The sequence below is a fragment of the Solanum tuberosum genome, unplaced genomic scaffold, assembly GCF_000226075.1.
Source record: "Solanum tuberosum cultivar DM 1-3 516 R44 unplaced genomic scaffold, SolTub_3.0 scf00039, whole genome shotgun sequence".
Classification (NCBI taxonomy): Eukaryota; Viridiplantae; Streptophyta; class Magnoliopsida; order Solanales; family Solanaceae; genus Solanum; species Solanum tuberosum.
The window spans coordinates 1,507,098-1,526,951 of record NW_006238968.1 but is presented as its reverse complement, the minus strand read 5'-3'; the positions used below and the strand labels follow the sequence as shown (position 1 = coordinate 1,526,951).

Genomic DNA, 19,854 nt, shown 5'->3' with positions numbered 1-19,854 from the left:
CTATTAAACCTAAAAGATTACCAGATGCACCATGCTAATAATCAAATCATATAAATTTTATGATACACCACAATGACGTACAATATAAACAAACGAATAATTATCGAAAACATTAAACACCGACGGTGTGAAAAAACAACTATTAGCAACGTAAAAAAATACCAAATCAATCATTTTTTATTCACATACTTGATGAGTCCCATCGCCTGTTGTGTTGTATTAAAATTGAAAAATTGTTGGTATCCATTTTGAATTGTCGATCAAAGTAGTCAGAGAGTTTTATTTTTGTTAGAAATCTCTCTTCCTGGAAGAGAATATTTAACAAATCTGAGTAAATCAGGGAAGGTAAAATAATTGAAAAAAATTAAGGGATTTGTGATTTGGTGGGTGACTCATTCTACGTTTCTTTTTTTTTTTTTAATAAAAAAATATATATATTAATTCTAATTTTGTAAAAAAACTATTGCTATATAAGTGGGAAAAAAAGTATTGTTATATAGTAATAATTAAGGTACTTAATTTGTATACTTAAGTTTTTTACCCTACTAGTAACCTACTACCCTATTATCCTATCTAAGCTCATGACCTCCTGGTAAACTGAAGTTATATTATGTGATGTCTAATCGTCTTTTTCCAATACGAAAATATGAAAGGAGGTGCGTAAATTCTCCAAATATTAAGAAAATAATAATGCTTACCGGTAACGATGTAATTCAGAGGAAGAAGCAATTGAATGAATAAATGAAAGAGCTATTTAACACCAAAAAAAAAAAAGGGAAAATTTTGAAGAGAAACAGGACTCGGGTGGGAGAGAGGATTTGATATTTTATTATAATTTATAAAGCCCTAGCCGCAAGTTTATTACAACAAAATTTTTAATTTATAAAAAGGCAAATATTTAAACTATAGACGAGAGGGATTTGTTCGGATGGTAAACACCTCTCACTTCCAATTCGAAGGTTGCGAGTTCGAGTCACCAAGAGAACAAAAAGGGTGGGAGAGCTCCTAGGGAGGGTAAAAAAAATAATATATATATATATATATAAACTATATTTATTATATTTGTATCAGAGAAGAGCGCGATTATAACTGATAATAGGATATACTCCCTCCGTTTAAAAAAGAATGACATAATTTAAGGATATACTTATACTCCCTCGGTTTCAAAAAGAATGACCTAATTTGATTTGGAACGAAGTTTAAGAAAAAAAAAAGACTTTAAATCTTGTGGTTCTAAATTAAAGTTATGTCAAATGTACCAAAATGTCCTTTAATCTTGTGGTCTTAAACATACCACATGAAAAATTGAAGTTAAAGTGTTGCCAAAATAGGAAAAAAATGATCATTCTTTTTTAAATGGGATAAGGGTCTAAAAAATACCCCAACTTTGGTCGATTTGTATTGCGATACTAAACTTTCATGAGGACCTATTACCTCCCTAGACTATTTAATACCGTATTTTTTACCCCCTGAACTATTTAATAGTGTATTTTAAAGGTATATATGTGCCCACGTGGACACATTACTATTTATAATTTTGCATTATTTTTTATGTCCACGTGGGCAAATATATATGTTTAAAATACGGTATTAAATAGTCTAGGGAGGTAATAGGTCCTTATGAAAGTTTAGTATCGCAACAGCAAATCCGACCAAAGTTGGAGTATTTTTCTAACCCTTATCTCTTTTTAAATTGGACCGTTCTTTTTGAAACATAGGGAGTAACTCTTTTATTGATATAATAAATACTTCTCCGTTTAGAAAAGAGTGTCCTAGATTGACTTGGCACAAAGTTCAAGAAAATAAAAAAAACTTTTGAATTTTGTGGTTTTAAATTAAAGTTATGTTAAATGTTTAAAATTGTTCTTTAATCTTGTGACCTTAAACATTCCACGTGAAAAGCTGAAATTAAAATGTTACTAAAAAAAGGAAAGAGGTCATTATTTTTTAAACAGGCTAAAAAGGAAAGTAAGTCATTATTTTTTAAATAGGGGTAGTATTATTTATTGTATTTTCTAATTATGCTTATTATAGGCAATAAATAATTTTTCATTGTCCTAACCCAGACTATCGTGATTGGCACCCACACTAACCCTCCGGTGGGAGAACCATTAATACTAACTAGTTAATACGAAATCAAACATTTAAAGATACGGAAGCATGTTTAAATGACTAAAGACTGAAGTTCCCATAAACTTCCAAAAGATCTAACAACAAATTGCGAAAAATACGCCTAGAACATGAAAGTCAATGTACCAAAACTCTAACAATGAACCAAAAGTCTAAAGGAAAATGGGTGCAACCCAACTAACATAAGAATATCTAAGAACTAGTCTAAGTCCAAATAAGATGGACTAAACCGAAAGAGAACTCATGGCAGACTGGAAGAACTGACTCACCCTTGAATTCGAACGATCAATGATCTTCTAAGCGAGGTCTGTTAATAGTTGCCTTAAGATGCCTTGTACTCAACAAAGAAAGAGCAAGTGTAGTATCAGTACACAACCACAGTTTACTGGTAGGATCACGCGGCTATTCCATTAAGTGCAACATATATAAGTCATACAACACAATAATAACATGCATACATCGAACATATACAATATCATCATTATTTACGAACAACGTACAATTTCACATTTCTCAAGATGCACAATTATGTCAACTCATTGGTTCTCTCATGGAACCCAAACCCAAATTGTTAGCATACCGGAACGTGGTACCCGATCCAATGTTTATGCCGGAACGTGGCGACCGATCCCATAATTATAGCGGAATGTGGCAACCGATCCAAGTTAGTGTGTCGGAACGCAACACCCGATCCATTCAACAAGCCACAATCACCACCACAAGTATATTCTCATAATCATACAATCAAGTCATGATTCATGGCATTCATCATTCGTCTATCTTATTTACAAATAGTGTGATCAATAATGCAACATTCGCATACATACACGTATTATAATGAAGCAAGAACAAACATATATCACACAATCATGAAATTTACAACCATCACCTACCTCGAAACAAGCTTGAAATCCCTTAGGAAACTTGATCCTTCCCTTTCCGGATTCGCTTCGCTTGTTCTTGGTCTACATACAATTAATTTAACACGGGAATCAGTAAACAATAACTAATTAATTACTCGAATTACTAACAATTCTATCAACCCTAGATCATACGCATGATCCCCATACCTAGATTATGGCTTTCTTCACCATAATTTCCAGATCAAAACCCTTCCCCATTGATAATTACCCATTAGATTACGTTCTACGGATCGAAAAACAGATTCAGGGAGTTAAAATCTTACCTTTAGTTTCAAGAATGGTGAAAAACTGTCAAGAAAACCCCTGGGTTCATTCCTTAGCTCTCAAGTTTGAAAATTGCAGAATAAAACGTTTTTGGGGTTTATTTCCGACCTTAAGTCACGTCTGCCCCGCCATGGCGACACCCACCTCGCTACAGCGGCCCCGCCTTGGCGGCAGAAATCCCTCCTCAGCGGCTTGCACGGAAACAGTGAGCTATTTTAATAATTTCAAGACCCCATTTCACAACACACCTTCAACCCATGATACTTGGAAACTACCCGTTCAAGCTAAGATCAATTTCGGGAGTTCTACTCGCCCGAATTCAATTCTGTAAAGTCGTACGGGTTCCTTAACGTCTTAGCTATCTACTCATGTGATCAAATTCACAATTAGATCACCTAATTGTTACCAGATTTCCCTAGACTTTAATGACTCCGATTTTGTCCAAATCTGGACTAGGTTGGGAAATTCCAAGTTACTACGAAAAAGTTTTCCAGCCCAAAATTTTTCCCTGTTGGTTTTTCTATAACGACGGAACCCATCGTTACATTCATAGTGTATAAATTTTCTTGTTTTTTTTCTCTTGTCATGTTAAAAAAAAAAAAAAAGACTTCATAAAATTCCAGGAACTTGAAAATTGAAGAAAATTTTAAAAAAATTCTAAAGACTTTTTCCCTTTTTTATTTTCAAACAAACATACTATAAAATCTCTTTTTTATTTGCTGGTTTTGTTTTAGAATATAGATTCTGGTTATCTTTTAAAAATTATTTTGAGCATTTTATATGAGAATATTAGGAGTAGTTAGTTTTTCCTTTGAAACTGATCGCAGAACTTCTTTATACAAAAAGTTGAATTGTGTTGTAAATATAGTATTAATTTATTCTTATAGTTCATTTTCCGAATGCTATATGTATTTTTCATATCGCATTATTTCTTTGTTGTTAACTACCATCTTTTTCCAACTTCTTCGAAATGCTTTACTTGAAACAATTTTTATATCTCTACAAGGTAGGTAAAGGGTCTGCGTACACACGAAAGTAGTGTAAAGGGGGATTCAACATCTACTATAAAGTATTTTTCGTTTCATTGGGGGCAAACACCTTGTGCATTCGTGAAGTTTGGATTCAGTGTTAGTTACTCAAACAATGAACAACTTGTGTCGAAAAGTTAAGCAGTTAGAAGAGATTGAGGTTTTTCGATGACCGTGGTGGTGAAAGCTGTCTTTTCTAGAATTCAGAACCTATAAACTCAAATTTGGATCCGTCTTACTGATAAACACAACCTCTCTACCTTCACGAGGCAGCGGTAGAAGGGAATAATATATTTATGAATAATAGCTAAACATTTTATTAATGTTGTGAAAAGAGAAAAAAACTCAATTCAGTTATGTTCCAAGCTGAACAGAAACAACCCAAAGTTGTTTTACAATGAGCTATGCTATAATCCAAGTAAAAGTTGTCAAATTCCCCGGGGCAACAGCAGTTGCTGAGTTATTTTAACTCCATTAATGCCCCAAAACCATATCATAAATCAGACCAACCCGATTACAGATGTCACGTAAAGTTAGTAAAAACTATACATGTACGTCCATCCGTCCTCTTATTGGTTCTGCTCAAGAAGAAAATGAGCCGGCTCACATTTTGCTGCATGACCAAATTTAGATGTGTTGTACTTTCTATGTACCCCTGTTAGTTTCCCTGTTGCTGCATTTTGGTGGAACCCCACGATCAATCTCGAGCACTCTCTAAAAAAGCACGAAAAAAAGAGGGTTAAGTTTGAGAAAGAATTTAGTTACAATCATCACACAATGTGGAAATGTTCACTCACAGAAGTTGATATTCCGAGTATTTTGTATGCAACTCACACGTCGTGCTCCATTGTTTAACACCGTAAAGTGTGCACTGAGCTGTAAAGATTGCAGCAGCAGCGATAAAGGATGGTGGGAATTTAAGCATTTCGTATTCCACAAGGCAAAGCTCGATCAAGAAGAATGAAAGTAGCTCAAGCTGTTATAAAAGGAGTACACAACAAAGTTAGGAGAATGTATCAATCAAGAACATCAAAAATTTCAAGACTCTGTTAGTCCACTAACCTTTCGATCCGATTGAGCAGCCTTGAGAAATCTCCTCATAAAAACATATGGTGTTGGAACGGACATATTAAACTGGAGTGTGTTGAGCATCAATTTTTCCTGCAGGGAATATGACATGATATAAATTTTAGTAATAGTTGAGAAAATGTAGTAATAAGTGTTTGCATTCGATAGAAATATCATTGTTAGCTACCAGTTCAAGAACCTCCTTCCTTGCGTATGCTTTATCCGAAATGAACACCAAATCATCCACCACAGGGAGAGTAACCTCCTCATACTTACACGCAAGTAGCGTGGCAACCAGTCCAACAAGCTGTAGCTTCTTTCTCACAACAGATTGCTTCTCCAAAAATCTATCTATCAAGTTAACAGTTAGGAATAACGTCTCTTCCCTTAGATCGAACTTGTGATGTACCTATTCATTTACGAATAGCAATCAATATGACAATCAAGTAACCAAATATTTCGCAGTCTCCTTTTACACTTCAATTGGGAGTAAAAGTTTAAGTACCTCAATGAGCCAGTCTATTAGTATAGATCTCATCCTCTCGTTTACGTCAAACTGTTGTGCCATATAATCTGGCGATATACGGCTGCTGACCTGAATATAGTGATCATTATTTAGTCAAATGTGAATAAGAATGACATTCTTTTTCATCAGGAACCAAATTTAAACTCATCAAATCTAAACACTAAACTACTTTGATCAAACAAGTGCATCAGAAACCACATTCTTTTTCATCAGGAACCAAATTCTTTATACTTAAAAATATGACAGAATTATTTAAACTCATCAAATCAAAACAATAAAAATACTTAGATCAAACATGTTGTTTAGATTTAACCAAAAACTACTAATTTCCAGTGATCTGATCAAACCTTGACCTCTTCATAAGTCTTTAAATAATTGTGTAAACCTTTGACATTTCCAAAGGCCATTGAGACTAACATGTACTATTTATCACCTGAATTTCCTATCGTGCGAACATTCAACAACTACCATGTGAAACACAGCTCTAATTCAAACATTAAAAATACTTAGTTGAACATGCTGTTTAGATTTGACCGAAAACTACTAATTTCCAGTGATCTGATCAAACCTTGACCACCTACCTCTTCAAAAGTCTTTAAATAATTGTGTAAACCTTTGACATTTCCAAAGGCCATCAAGTCTAACATGTACTATTTATCACCTGAATTTCCTATCGTGCGAACATTCAACAACTACCATGTGAAACGCAGCTCTAATCACTTCAAATAAATTCAAATATCATTTCAAGTAAGCCGTGGGATATCAATACTCATCTTAGAACCTGGACCTAAAGCAATTGTCTAGTCACCGTTTAATGCTCCATTAGAAGCTTCCCTTATGACAATGGTATCAAATTCACATTGGTCTTTGTAAAAGTCTCTTTAAGGTACTAAAATTGTTAGTCAGCTTAGTAACCCTGGACCTAAAGCAATTGTCTAGTCACCGTTTAATGCTCCATTAGAAGCTTCCCTTATGACAATGGTATCAAATTCACATTGGTCTTTGTAAAAGTCTCTTTAAGGTACTAAAATTGTTAGTCAGCTTAGAACCTGGACCTAAAGCAATTGTCTAGTCACCTTTAATGCTCCATTAGAAGCTTCCCTTATGACAATGGTATCAAATTCACACTGGTCTTTGTAAAAGTTTCTTTAAGGTACTAAAATTGTTAGTCAGCTGGACTTACTTCCATTTTTGAGTAGTAAGCATACAGATCTTCCACATAGTCAACAGCTGCAAGCGGGTTCTTTGCATCATCACTGTCAATATCTATCGCGGTCTCCTCGAATATATCCTCCATCTCAATCTCCTGAGAAAATTTATGAACATTAGCTATCTAAAATTCCCAAGATACTTGCCAAAAGGATTAAAATTCAACTCCTTGATAAACACTCAAAATTTCTCTTACCATTTGAGTCTTGTTGTCATGTGACACTGTCTCAGTTTGTTCCAAAGACATAGGAACAGGCTGGTCTTTTGCTGCTTCATATTCATCAACATCTATTATAGGTACATCCTCCCATACACTAAAATTTTCAGCTGCTAATTTTGGTTTCTTGGTTTCCTGTTAGACATCATTGTACTACCGGTTAACAAGGGGCGGAGGTAGAGAAATTCATTAAATATGTACACATTATACATAAATTGAAATCCTAGCTACACCTACACGACTTATAACACTATATAAACTACAATGAAACCTCAGTAATTCAAGAATCCATTTTCATTAGTCCATGAAATACATAAAAAGAGCCGCATACACTCTACCCTCACCAGACACCATTTGTGGGACACTAGGCTTATGAATAGTACCTCAGGATAATGCTGCTGGGAGCTAGCAATTTGTGCAGCAAATTTCCTTCATTTTGAAAAATTTACATGTCAGATTCCAAGGATATGGTCCTCAAATAAATGGAATGAAATTACTAATTTTGACTATATATATCTAACCTTGTAATTGGTCTATGAGCTGGAATAAGAGGATTCTTGTTACAGATCCCATTAGTTCTGTTAGATCAAGAAAATCACCCAAATCAGCTCAAGATTAACAAAAATGAAAACCCCTAAAAATACGGAAAAAATCTCAAAGATTGAAGCTGGGAATTTACTCAGATATTCCTCTCTTGTTAACAACACAAGGATATTGATTAACTCCAACAAAATTCTGATTAATCACACCCAATGCTCTTCGATTGTTCCTCGTCTCCACTCCAAACTTTCTGCTTCCCATTTCTGAAAAAAGAATCAAATTTTTCAAAAACCCCATCTTCCAAAAACTAACAAACAACACTCTTACCTCATTTTCAGCTCATAAAACCCAAAATTGGTGAAATTTTAAAAAAAAAATTGAATCTTTAAGCTACAGTGGATTTAGTCATAATAGGATTGTTCTCATTAGAAACACCCTTTCTTTCTTTTTAACTTTTTCTTGATTATTTCTTCAAGAATCAATCACCCCACCAAAGATCAAGAATCAAAAATGAAAAAAAAAAAAACCAATCTTGGGATTTCTTTGTACCCAGAAAACTGATTTCCAAAAAATAATTAACACAAATCTTAGCTGATTTTAATCTCTTAAAACCCATAAAATGGGCAAAAAAATTAAACAAAGATTGAATCTTTAAGCTACATTTACCTTGACCATTTGTGGGTTTAGTCATAATAGGATTGTTCTCATTAGAAACACCCATTTTCTCTTTGATTATTTCTTCAAGAATCAATCACCCCACCAAAAATCAAGAATCAAAAAACCCAATCTTGGGATTTCTTTAGTGAGAAAAAAACCCCAAGGAAACTGTAGAGATGGGGACTGAGAGAAAAAGCCAATGAGTGTATTTGTCAGTAGAAATGCAGAGGGGGGGTTTTATTTTCAAATGAAACGGCTAGTTGGATCAGAGCGTCTTAAAAAAAAGGCATAACGGTCACCTTGGTTGGCATGTGGAGGAGACGTTGCTTTCAAAATTAGGAAACCTTTTTTATCAACTTTAATTGAATGAATAGGTGAATGATTGGAGTTTCGACTTTGTTTGTATCGGGTGTTTATATTAAATTAATTTAATTCAGGATATGTTGTAGTTTTGGCTTACTGAGGACATGATCTTGATTTGATTTGTGTTAATATTTGTTGATTTCTTGTACCTTGATTATTGTATTTATTCTGTTGTAGTTTATGTTATGTTACTATGTGTTGTTTTTTGTTATAAGTTGTTTTTTTTTAAGCTGGATTGGTTGAGTCAAGGATCTATCGGAAGTAGATTCTCTACCTTTGAGGTAGAAATAAGGTATGTGTATACTATATCATCTCCGGATATCACTTTGTTTGATTACACTGAATATATTATTGTTTCATAGCTTCATTTTCTTCACGTCGAGGATGAAGTCCTGCGGTAGATAACAACATGCACAAGTAAATTGATTGAAGGGGACCTACTTTTCTACTCCTTCACAATTGGTTGAGTGATTTAATAGAGTAAAAGTACATATTAATTAATCATAATTAATTGTATTCTTTCATTTCTTGTTCTTGGTTCAAACGATCAAAATGTGTAAATTTATTAGACTGTTTTGGGCTATATTATTTTTTATAGTCGAGGATCTATTGCAAACAGTCTCTACCTTTGAGGTGAAAATATGATTCGTCTATTGATTTTTGTACCATTACTGAATATGTTATTTAAAGTGAAAGTATTCTTTCATTTCTTGTTCTTCGCTTAAACAATATAAGTATACATATTAATTTAATTTAATTAAGTAAAAAAATAATCATTAAATTATCATAATTAAGTGATAAAAAAATGTATATGCGAACACATATCATTTATTTAATATAAACATTCGTATAAGTAAAGTTTTTACCAAATGATATAACAAATAATTTTCTTTTTAAAAATAAAGATATCAAACTCATCACCAATTAAATTGAGTTTAAATGAATTAAAATAGGATGAGTTTGTTATTTGTATTTAAGTTCCAACTACTATTAATAAATCTTTTTTCTTCAAATACACGTTACTTTCAAATTAGGAAAATAGAGTTGAATTTTTTTCAGATAGATGATTGGCCTTTATTTTAAGGAGACCCATCATAAAAGTAGAGGTCATAGTCAATATTTTCATCAAAATTTGAGCTCATACATATTTTTTGACTTTTTTTTAATAGTTATATATATCGATAACGTAAAATTGATGTTATTAAAATTATTGCAATATTTAAAGTAAGCTAATTTTACACTAATACTATAAAAAATGGACATTATCGAGTTATATTCATCGCGTCAAATCTGATATGATAATTCAAAAAATAAATAATATTAATTAAAAAAGAATAGACAAATATCGACTACCTTTTTGCAATTGGAAGTGATTTGAATTTAACTTACTCCCTATAATATATACATTCCTACATCTTTTTTATTTAAAAAATGATATAATTAATGAATGTAGCAGGCTATGAGGCATGTTTTGGTCATTTTTTTTATTTTTTTAATAATAGGTCTCCTTTGCTGGCACTTGTCAGACATTAAAGTGTTTTTTTTTTTATGTAAAAGATTATTCTAGAGAGAATTTGGATCCATGGTTTGAATAACACAACCTCTAGGAAATTCAAATATTATGAAAGAAAAAAGTAATTGTGATGTGTGAGGCCACGGTTTATAGATTAGAAGCTATTGCAAACAAAATTTGATACTTTTTCTGTCTCAATTATGTTTGACACTAACTTGCGATTCAAAATAAATCACAAATATTTATACAGTTATACATCATTTTACTAAGGTTAAAATAAGCATGTTAAAATTAAATTGTTACTCTCGATATCTCAATTTATGTTGTATTTTTCGTTTTTCTAGAGTCAAACAATTTAAATTTGACCAGAATTTTGTGTATGAGATCTTCAATTTTTTTGAAATGAAATTTATATATTTGTATACTACGTAAAAAGTATTATAAGTCACAATAATTGATAATTCAAAATGATTAAAAGATCAATGAAAAATTTACGGTCAAAGATAGATTTGTTTGAATCTCAAAAATTCAAAAAGTGCAACATAGAATGAGACGGAGGGAGTGCTAAATATATAAATGTGTAATTCTTTTTTAAACTAACTAAAAAAGAAAATAAATCATATAAATTGGGACAGAGAGAGTATTTAAGTTGGGACTTGGGAGGAGACTGGACGGGCGAGCCTATACTCCCAAGGTTTTCGAACTTATGCACCAACGTAAGTTGGGCCAAAATCTCAAAATTTCTTCAATAACTACGCCTCAGTCCCAAATAAATTCGACTCAATCCTAAATAAGTTGAAATGTCCAAAACTTCTTTGACATCAAAAATAAAGAAATAATCAGTTATGGTATATTTCATATTAGGCTATTAGCTATGAATTAACACAAAATACTGATCCCACTCCAAATATGAAGAGGAACTATTCTGAATGATTACAATTAAAGTTACTAACCATATGATAAATTATTTCAATGTCAAAAAAATGGCAAACACAACCAATTAACTCCGTATCTATTGCCATGTACCTGGATTTAGGTTCTACTTATATAAAATGGACTAATACAGATTCAGATTTTACTCTTTGCTACTTGTAAGAACATCTAATTTACAACAAACAAAAGGCAATTCACCTAAAAAGAGTTGAAAGTGTCTGTTTGCTAACCGTTCGTCTGCCCTTCTCAGTTGAAGCAAATTTCTCCCCCCGAGAATTATGATTTTCACCATCTAACTTCTCGTTTACTTGATCAATACAATGTTCTTGTTGCAAGGAATCATACTTATCTGTGAATTTGTGATCCTTAGTAGCCACATTATTCATCAAAAGATTCAAAGGGTTAATGACAGAGTTCTTTTTCTCCTTTCCTGTTGCATCGCGACAGTGTTGTTGATATTTCACCTCTTCCAGCAGCATCCTTATTTCATCCTTCGGCAACTGAGCATCCTCACCCTTAATTTTCTTCATAGTGACAGTATCCCTCACTCTATCCAGTTCCTGACTGAGACAATCTGTATCATCAATCAAATCTTGCTTCTTGACAGCCAACTCCTCGTAGTGCTCAGCAGCAACAATCTTCTGCTTCTTGGTTACTGCCTCCACCAAATCACTACATCCCTCGTGATTTAACCTTTTCTTCTCAAAAATATCGTGTTGGAGTTGATAATTTTCATTAAGCAAGTTATCATCATCATCTGACACAAACTCCGGCTTCATTAGCTCCAAATTTTGAAGGAAATTCTCATGGGAAGCATCTTCCTTCTGTTGACCATCAACTCCAAGCAGGATATGTTTCTCCTCTTTGATCACTTTAACACCCTGGGTGACTCTAGGAATTATGGTATCAAGGATAACTTTGCCAAGAAGAAACCTTGTCTCACACATATTTCCTTTCCCAAGAGAAACGTAATCTATCCTGTAAACGTCCTTCCTAGTTTTGAGAGATGTAACATCTTTCACTAGAATGTCAAACATTAGCTCGACAGCCCTGCCCATTTTGTTTGATACAAAGACCTACAAATCAGACATCTCCATAACAGTCAAGAAAAACTCGTTAAAATAATAATAAGAGCAATTACCATTCTGATGGCCTATTAAACACTTCTCAAGTAGGAGGGCACGAGAATTAAAGTCTACTAGCTCTGTTTCTCCGTTTCTCCCCATTTTATTTTACAACAACATACCCAGTGTAATCCCACAAGTGAGGCCTGGGGAGGGTAGTGTGTACGCAAACCTTACCCTACAAGGTGGAGAGGTTGCTTCCGATAGACCCTCGGCTCAAGTGAAAGCATTACAAAGCAGTTCGAAAAAAGAAAACAATGGGAGTGAAGAAGTCGAAACAAAATGCTGAATAAAGCATGACAAGCATACTAAAAAAGAAACAGTTACTACCACAAAATAACACGATAATCGAAGTGCAAGAAACAGAAAATAGTAACAGAAATGGAACCACAAGAAACTCCTAGAGTAATACTATGACTATTGGTATGAATGACGAAGCGAGACAACTCTCAACTACCTAACTAACCTTCTACCCTAACCCATGTCCTCCATTTTATCTTCAAATCAAGAAATAAAATCTTGACTATATGCACAACTAGTATTTACTGTGTGGATAAGCTGAGCTGCTTTCTCAATGAATCTATTAGGGCTGTTTATGATGGAGAGGAAGAGAGGGAGGGAGTTGCATTTATTCCAAGTCCTAAATTTCCAAAAAAAAGTTGGATGAAAGATACTATGTTGTTTACGAAATAAATAAAAACCTTTACATTAGGTTCAGAGATACTGGTCCATTTTGTTGCAGGAAACCTGAATCACTAACTTCATAAGTCACAAAATTTACATAGAAACAGGGTTTAACAAGCTCCTTGCGAGTATAATGAGCTAGATTCTAGGTTAGGAAATTGCCGATGCACGCCTTTTAATAGTATCTAAGAACGTATTTAATCCTTTTCCGTCCATGGAATGCACAGCAAAAAGGTTTAGAAAGATCTATGTCTTGTTGTATGAAGGAATTAAGTAACTCATAGCAAGTATTACTAAATGTTTGACCTTTCCATAATCACAGATTAAGAAACAGACTTGACGAAGAAATAATAAGTCAACCATATTCAAGTCATCCCCTCATTCCTTGCTTATAAGGGGAAACCAACAGGGAACATTGTTTCACAAATACATGCACTCTTAGGAACTGGAACATTCTCCTCTCTTCTCATTTTGTATGACAAGGTTGCTATTTGAGAGGCAATTGGACCAACACTACATCAAAAGTTAATTAACTCATTTATCAACAGAAAATTCTAGATAGAATTATCGATCACCCCATATTATTTTTGGAAATGATTAATGCAGCTTCCGCTTTCAGATAGGAGTAGAAAACTAGAAATTTGACAGCAATTGGACAACACTCTCATCAAAAGTTAATTAATGCAACTTCTGCTTTCAGATAGGAATAGAAAATTAGTCTATTTAACACTTGGGTAAACAGCATGAACTAAATTTGGATCTTCCACAAAAGTCGATCATTACTCTGAAGAACCATATGGGTAAAAAAATAACTGTATAGTGTACCCAAACAAAGTGAAAAAACAAGACAGACAAACTGTGTTGGTGTAAACAACAGTAACATGTAAAAGTCAAAGTATGTTTACCCACCAAACCAGAGCATGGGGCTCCTGGGAACTTGGACATTGCTTCCAGGAGGCTGTCCCTGTCAGTTAAAATGTTTATAGATTTTTGGACTTGCACTGCCAGCTGTGCAACTTTTTTTGCAAGTTCATCTTCTGAAATGGAGCCTTGAGAATCAGAGAATTCTGGTCCATAAACAGCTGCATCTTCAGAATGCTTTTCTGCAAATTTAACAGCTTCCTTCCAATTTGCGTGATACAATACAGAAGCAAAAGTCAGGATGACAAACACATGTTGGGGATGTGTGATCAATGCCATATGAAACACCAAGAGTGCAACCCTGTCATGCAAAGGAATTTTTTGTCAATTATCCCAATTACCAGCCGTAACAAGGAGTTCTCTCAATATTAGTGCAGGTCAATTCATCTAAAGTCTACTGTTGAATTCGTGATAGCAAAGTGGTCTAAGTCAGTAGAATCCACTATTGTGACAGTAGGCAGGTAGATTATGAGCTGCAATGTTAGAAACATGACTCCAAAGGTTTCATATGCTGAATGCAATGGATCAGCACAATTGAACTATGGAATACGCCAGAGTAAATGTGTTATACAATGAAAGCACCACATAAAAAAAAACAAATCTTTGAATGTCTAAATTGGCCCTAATTTGCAATTTTAAAAACAAAAAATGAAGGAAGCTATGTAGAAGTATTATCTGAGATGCACTAAGAAATTCTAGTAGTGATGATGCTAACTTGGGCTTTTGAAGTCAGGAAGGCAATAAATGCTTCCAATGTGTCCAGAAATTAAACTTTAAAATGATAGACACAAGAAGATGCTTGTTTACTGTTCTTACTGTTGCATGTTGTCCTGACTATGAAAATTCTGTAGTAGATGAAGGCTTGATGCCTTTACTTCAACACTTAACACTGAAATCATATGCCTATTCCTTCGTAAAGGGAGGAGAAGTGCAAGCTCCCAAACCCATAGGAACTATATTTAACATTGCCTTATCATATAAATAACAAATGCATTCATTCGCTAGCCATGTGAAAGCTTAAACAGAACATATTAAACCAAAAACAACTCACACCACAAAGTAAGAAAGAAGGGTATTAGAAGGTGTCCACAGGACAACAATATATCATTGATTAGGAATGAACACTTGTTTAGTTCAAAGCATAAAAAGATTAGGAATGAGCACTTGTTTGGTTCAAAGCATACAAGATAATCAAAAGAGACGACTGCTAGGTCCACGCTTAGCTTAACAACAGCAGGATTTCAGCTAGTCAATCTCAGAAATTCCTCCTATCCAAGTCAGCACTTGACACCAAGCAAAGCATGATAGCTCTGTTATACAGTTGCAAGGTACTATGATAGAAGAGATAATAAGAACTAATGGATCTTCCAATTAGACAAGTCCAGAACCACAGAGAAACATATATATCAAATTACAGCTCTAAAAGCAGCAGTAGATACAATAACATCCAAAAATGAAGACTATCTCTATTAGGGAGAAAAGTGTTAGCAAAGAACAGACAGGGGTATGGAAAGAAAAAGCCTCATGGAGATCAAGAATCCAATAATCAACATATCTGCACCAGAGCTCAGAATAAAAGCGAAAGGAACTCGACTCATATGATAAAGCTACAGCAATGTCATGTCACAGGCACAATATTATATGTCACTGACTACTTGGAAGGGTGAGAAAACAATCAAATGCCAAAATGAGACAGAAAACCTCAACAAAAATGCATGTCATTAGACCAAATGCTTTATTTGAAAAAAATTTAATATCAACTCACCACACACTATCGTGCGAAGGTTGACCACAGGTGACCGATTGATCCAAGCTGGAAAATAATTTCTGAAGAAAGCCGTGACTGATAAATTATATGCTTAAAACACAAGTGAAAGAACCAACAAAATATTACTTTAGAAAATGAATATGCCGACATGCGCATGCAACATACAACGAAAAAGCTAATTAAGGACTTATAAAAAAATTCAGAGTTATAAAATGAGACGAAGAAATAAAGAACATACCATCAGCATCACAGAACTTTTACCCAATTGTTTACTAGCCTGTTGAGTAAGGTATGTCCCCTGAAAATGATATACATGCACATCAAGCTATTTCCACAATTCTTAAAAGGTGTACCATTTTGTCAGCAAGCCAAAATTAAATGCAGGTCATGCAGCAATATGGACATACATGAAATGGCAACACAATCTCAAGGATGTTGTATCTCTGAAGTAAAGAAAGAGAAGGCTCTGCAGCCCCATATGACATCATATAGTTCAGTTCCATCATTATTCTAGACTGCAAGCACAATAAACAGAGAAATATCAGTGAAAATGGAGCATATGATGTAGAGAACTCCCTTAGGAGAACAGGAACGTTTAGGGCTTCAAGGATGTTCAACAATGAGAAGAAGGGACAAATAACAAAGAGAAAGGCAAACATTGGGGGAAAAGATGAAGTGAATGATTAAGCCAGATAAATAACTTAACCAGAAATCATTGTTTATACATTGGACAAGCTCATGATGGCTGACGAGAGTTCATGCATAGCATCTTCTATCTCCTTTGTAAAGGATAAGTTAAGACGGGCAGCCAATCTCAAGCCACGCAAGATTCTTGCTGAGAAAAAAGAATCCAAGATTAGTTCCATCATATTAACAATTAGGGTTAAATTCATGTAGCCCCCATCTATCCTTGAATTCAACATTGCCATCCCCTTTCTACTTTTACTTACTCTTAAAGCGTTCTAACTCTACATTGTGCCAAATTGATTGGCAGCAAAACGCCGAAAATCCTTTTGTTCTTTGCTAACAAAGAGAATGTCCCTAAATCTTAAAACCTCATGTTACCCCATGTTTACACCTTGTGTGTTAGGGTTTACCCTGAATTTCCACCATATTTGATTTTCTACCATAACCAGAATTACCTTTCTTGGTGGAAAAAGTTTCCTTGTTGGAAAAGATCTGTGCCATATTTAGGTTATTCCTTTTTTGGAGGAAAAGTTTAGACCTCTATAAATCAACCACCAAATGATCTTCCGTGGTACTCTATCATATGCTTTCTCTAAGTCAATAGATAATACCACGCAGATTTTTCTTCCTTTCGCGGTAGCCATCAATCTACTTAGCAGGAATATAGCCTACATTCTAGATCTACATGGCATATTCCAAATTGAGTTTCTTTCATTCTTGCCGTGTTCTTAAGTTTATGCTCTATCCCTCTTTCCCAGAGTTCCACAATGTTTTCATAAATTTTCTAATCCTAATATAGTAGTGTTGCAAACAATAATAGACATAACACAGTCTCATGGGAACTTAAAACTACGCCAAAGGAGGGTAACAACGTTTTGGAGGAAGGGGAGCTAAGAGAGAAGTGAACAGCTAAGGGATTAAGAGTATTGCTGAAATAAGAACATTTCCCCATGAGAATCTGACGATCCATCATGAAATTGTTTGAAGTAGTTAAAAAATTAAAGATCTATAATGTTAAGCATACTAAATAACTGTTTAGTGTTGCAATAAGCAAAATGAGTGATGGATGAAAGGGGTCCAATGAATTTAATCCAATAAAATAGTAATGCTTCCAACCCAAATTAAGTTTTAACTTTGTGTAGTCATTAAGGAAAAAGGTTGAACATGTGTATGTTTTGATTTGTAATGAATAGTAAATTAAGCAAATACAAAAATAAAGTATATATTCCTTTCGGAATGGAAGAAGTATGATACTAAGTCTCAATTCATGACAAACTTTTGAATAATTGCACCTACCACAATCTTCTCCAAATGACAAGTGAGCAGGCACCAAAGTCCGTAGCTGAATTCATATCAAAATAAACCTTTTCAAATTCCAACACACCAAAGTAATTGGTTTGCATTACGTACTTGAAGATAATTTTAAAAAAGTACATATGTGAAGATAATAATCTCACCTTTAACGATCTTAGGTCCTGCATTGCATTGGCATAATCATAGATTCTATTCACGAACGGGTTGAAAAATAAGCTGTTTCCATGATTTTAGAAACATAATAATGAGTTAAATAGCACCAAAAAACTCAATAATTTAGGTATCTATCAATCACCACTACAACCAAAACTAATCTTCCCACAGGCCATAACTTGCGAACTTCAAATAAAGCCCATGGAACAAAAAGAATAGACATTTTACATGTAACCTACATATGGATACCAGGTAGTACAATTCATTCTTATTTTGTGGAGGATTCTCCATTGAAAGATACTGATAAAGACATCAGTTTAATGTTCATTTATAAAATATTTGTTACCTTCTTCAGAAAAAAAACAGGAATCAGTTTAACGTCTAACACAGAGAATATCAATATGTATTACATAATTACATTTAGCAAAATAAATTGCTTAGTTTAGCTTCCCAAAATGCTATAATGCTCTAGAACAGCTGTTAATTCATATCTCACCAGCATGCCATGGTAACAACTGTGTTATAACATTAACCAAGTTCATTGCAATAGAATAGGGTTTAATATCTTCAATTTTTTGCCTTTTTACCAAAATCTACTTGCAGATGCTAAGAATAAGGACAGGATCAAGTGAACTAAATAAAGCACCTAGAACATCACCAACAACTTGTAGAAAAAACACTACAATTATATACCAATCCAGTTGACTATCTCTCTCTTCCTGCAGTCCCAATCATCCAAGAAAATGAGCAACAGACAGTTCCAACTTCTTAGTTATTGCCCCGAAAACCATTAACAGTTTCCTCTCAACTTTTCTCATCCAAAAAAAGATGAAATGTATAAACCACTGGATCATTTGTTCATAATTAACACTGAGTCATCAATGATCCAATGTGGTGAAATCAAATGCAGCATAGCAGTACCCTTAACAAGTAGAATTCCTATCTTAGCAACTAAATCCAATGGTGCTTGATATTTAAAAAATAAATTCAGTTTCTTTGGGAAACATAAGTTCTTGAAATACCAAAAATGATCTAAACTTAGATTTCTGGCAAACTAAATCAAAAGCCGCATAGCAGTACCCTTAACAAGTAGAATTCCTGTTTTAGCAACTAAAATCAATGGTGCTTGATATTTTAAAAATAAATACAGTTTCTTTGGGAAACATAAGTTCTCAAAATACCAAAAATTATCTAAACGTATATTTCTAGCAAACTAATTCTTTGCAAAATCAACCCATCTCTTCCACTCTGACTCTTTAACTTTCAACCAATTATATTAAAAATCTAGAAAGAACAAAAGTTAGTTCATCTGAAAAGTATACAATTGTCGCTTAATCCAACAAAATTCGTGTACTTTTCTGGTTTAATCCACATTTTAAATGATAGATGTGTCTTCATAATGATCCAAGGTCTGAGTGATAGCTTCATAATTGTTGGGTGCATTGAAGGGAACTTTTTGATGTATAAACCATTTAATCCAAATATAAATATTTCTTAAAAAAAATAATTCAGAAATTAAAAATGTAGAATTGTTCATATCCTAAATAGAGAGAGCCACAGCAGGAAGAACTCAAGGATGGAAGTTCACAGAACTTCCCTCTTGCTACAATTAGTTCCTCCACATTTTAGTCAAAATTTTAGATAGTTTTAAATCCGTTGTCCTTTCCGGATTATTTAGCATAGTAGATCAACACCAGCGCCCAAAAATCAAAATGGCAAAAGTTTGAACAGAGCAACAAATCTGGATGTTATGAGTCAAATTATCCTTCTTTTTCTTTTCCTTTTTTTTTTGTGTGTGGAGGGGGGGGGGGGGGGAAAAGGGGTAAAACCCC

At 33.8% G+C, this 19,854-nt stretch overlaps 1 protein-coding gene and 1 pseudogene across 2 annotated transcripts in view; both read right to left on the bottom strand.

Moving 5' to 3' along the window:
- Nucleotides 1-4,647: 4,647 nt before the first annotated feature.
- On the bottom strand, nt 4,648-8,837 carry LOC102606385 (G2/mitotic-specific cyclin-2-like; annotated as a pseudogene).
- Nucleotides 8,838-11,298: 2,461 nt separating this feature from the next.
- Nucleotides 11,299-19,854, bottom strand: part of LOC102605830 (uncharacterized) — a 25,716-nt gene continuing 17,160 nt past the window's right edge. For both annotated transcript variants that reach the window (XM_006343273.2, XM_006343274.2), the window contains exons 7-14: nt 18,013-18,085; nt 17,852-17,897; nt 16,594-16,703; nt 16,276-16,383; nt 16,107-16,166; nt 15,866-15,927; nt 14,089-14,401; nt 11,299-12,447 (exon numbers count right to left, since the gene is read on the bottom strand). In XM_006343273.2, the coding sequence (XP_006343335.1) occupies nt 11,566-12,447; nt 14,089-14,401; nt 15,866-15,927; nt 16,107-16,166; nt 16,276-16,383; nt 16,594-16,703; nt 17,852-17,897; nt 18,013-18,085 (1,654 nt within the window). In that variant the 3' untranslated portion in view covers nt 11,299-11,565. The remainder of the gene's footprint in view (nt 12,448-14,088; nt 14,402-15,865; nt 15,928-16,106; nt 16,167-16,275; nt 16,384-16,593; nt 16,704-17,851; nt 17,898-18,012; nt 18,086-19,854) is intronic.